Source organism: Primulina eburnea, unplaced genomic scaffold (assembly GCF_022965805.1).
Source record: "Primulina eburnea isolate SZY01 unplaced genomic scaffold, ASM2296580v1 ctg186, whole genome shotgun sequence".
Classification (NCBI taxonomy): domain Eukaryota; kingdom Viridiplantae; phylum Streptophyta; class Magnoliopsida; order Lamiales; family Gesneriaceae; genus Primulina; species Primulina eburnea.
The window spans coordinates 74,015-75,732 of NW_027331024.1; the positions used below are offsets into that span (position 1 = coordinate 74,015).

Here is a 1,718-nt window from a genome sequence, read left to right on the forward strand (position 1 = left end):
ATATAGGTAATATTTTCAAAAAAAAATTCGGGTTAACCCGTGACCCAACCCGACCCAACCCGAAATCCGTCTAACCTAGTACTAACCCGAACCCACCCAACCCGAAAAACCTCAACCCGAACCTGATTTTTTTCGTGTTGGGTCGTGTTGGGTTGACGAGTCGTGTTGCATTTTGACACCCCTAGCATTCCAAACCTCAATAACTGCCCCATCATTGAGTATTTTTAATATGGCCGCAGTTGTTTCCTCCCCGATCACATCCCAAAATTTCTGAAAGAAGAAAATTGACATACCGTCCGTTTCTGGGGCTTTATCTGGGTGCATGTCAAATAAGGCCTTCCGCACTTCAGCAGCTGAGAATGGGGCACAAAGAACTGAGTTTATTTGATCATCAATTGTTGCGTTTATATAATTCTGGATCCTATTCCTTTCATCTGCGGTAGGATTAGTGGGGCTAAACATATTTGTGAAGTAGCGCTCAACAATCTCAGCCATGCCACTCGTGTCTGTACACCAGTCCCCGTGGGAAGAGACTAGTCCCCTGATATGGTTTCGGGTTCTTCTAGCTGTTGCACAAGCATGAAAGTATTTAGAATTCCTATCCCCATGCTAGAGCCAGTTAACCCTGCTTCGTTGTTTCCAGTATAGTTCCTCCTTAGTAGCCAATTCCTCAACTTCGTGTTCAAGCACCCCTATTCGGCTTATTGATTTCTGCCACTGGCCATGAGTTTGTAGATGAGACAACTGTTTGCGCTTATTCAGGAGTTGTCGAGGGATTGTACCAAAGCGAGAGCCAGCCCAAGCTTTCAAATATTTCTTGCAATCCTTGAGTCGGTTTGGTAGTGACACAGTCTGATTATTTTTATCCCAACCCTGATGCACCACATCACTGAAATCTGCTTCAGTGGCCTAGTGTTGCTCGAATCTAAATATGGGGCAATTCCATATGGGAGCTAGTTGTGGACTGGCAAATTCAATAAGGATGGGTCTGTGATCCGAATGATAGAAGTCTAGAGACTGCACTCTCGATGCCTGGTATAACGATCGCCATTCAAAAGTAGCCACATACTGGTCTAATCTTTCAAAAATAAGGTGATTTGAAGAACATCGATTAACTCATGTATAAAACTCACCAGCGAACATGCATCAAGAGCTTCTCGAAACGCTCTAGTTTTAGAGAGTGGCCGAGAGCTACCTCCCATCTTTTCCCTGTCAAAGCAGATCTCATTGAAGTCACCTCCCACGAGCCACGGAACCCCTAGGAATTCTTGTAAACAACTTAATCGATGAAGGAGAGTCCAGGAGAGGTGCCTATTGCATGATTCTGGACTCCCATAGAATCCAGTGAAGCGCCATTTCTTAACCCCATGTAAAATTGTACTATCAATATGCCCCGAAGATGATGAATGAATAGTTACACTAACCAGGTCCTTCCATATAAGCATCAAACCACCACTTCTCCCCTCACGGTTGACCACAAATAATCAAGCAAAACCCAGAGCTTCCTTCCACCAACTACACTTACACTACAAGAAAAACGGCATACGACAACGGATTTTATCCGTTGTCGTATGCCTTTTAAAAACTGTTGTAATTGAGGGTGTTTTTGAAAGTCTGTTCAACGACAACGGTTTTTACATGTTGTGGTAGGTAGCATTTGCGACGGTATTTTAAATCATCGCTAAATCCATTAGCGACGGTTTTATTTAAAGTCGTCG

General features: G+C 43.7%; 1 protein-coding gene across 1 annotated transcript; it reads right to left on the reverse strand.

Annotated features, from left to right (window-relative positions):
- Positions 1–609: 609 nt before the first annotated feature.
- LOC140820821 (uncharacterized) lies at positions 610–1,445 on the reverse strand. Its single transcript, XM_073181183.1, has 2 exons — positions 1,134–1,445; positions 610–909 (listed from the first exon to the last, which is right to left on the reverse strand). The coding sequence occupies exons 1-2, from the start codon at positions 1,443–1,445 to the stop codon at positions 610–612; spliced, it is 612 nt and encodes a 203-aa protein (XP_073037284.1).
- Between the last annotated feature and the right edge of the window lie 273 nt (positions 1,446–1,718).

Bases quoted from the DNA above. Each gene is read 5' to 3' on its own strand.
- LOC140820821 (XM_073181183.1), bottom strand. From the start codon at position 1,445: ATGCTTATATGGAAGGACCTGGTTAGTGTAACTATTCATTCATCATCT. The intron at 910-1,133 runs GTGAGTTTTATA...GAGCAACACTAG, and splicing joins CTCTTGATGCATGTTCGCTG to GCCACTGAAGCAGATTTCAG.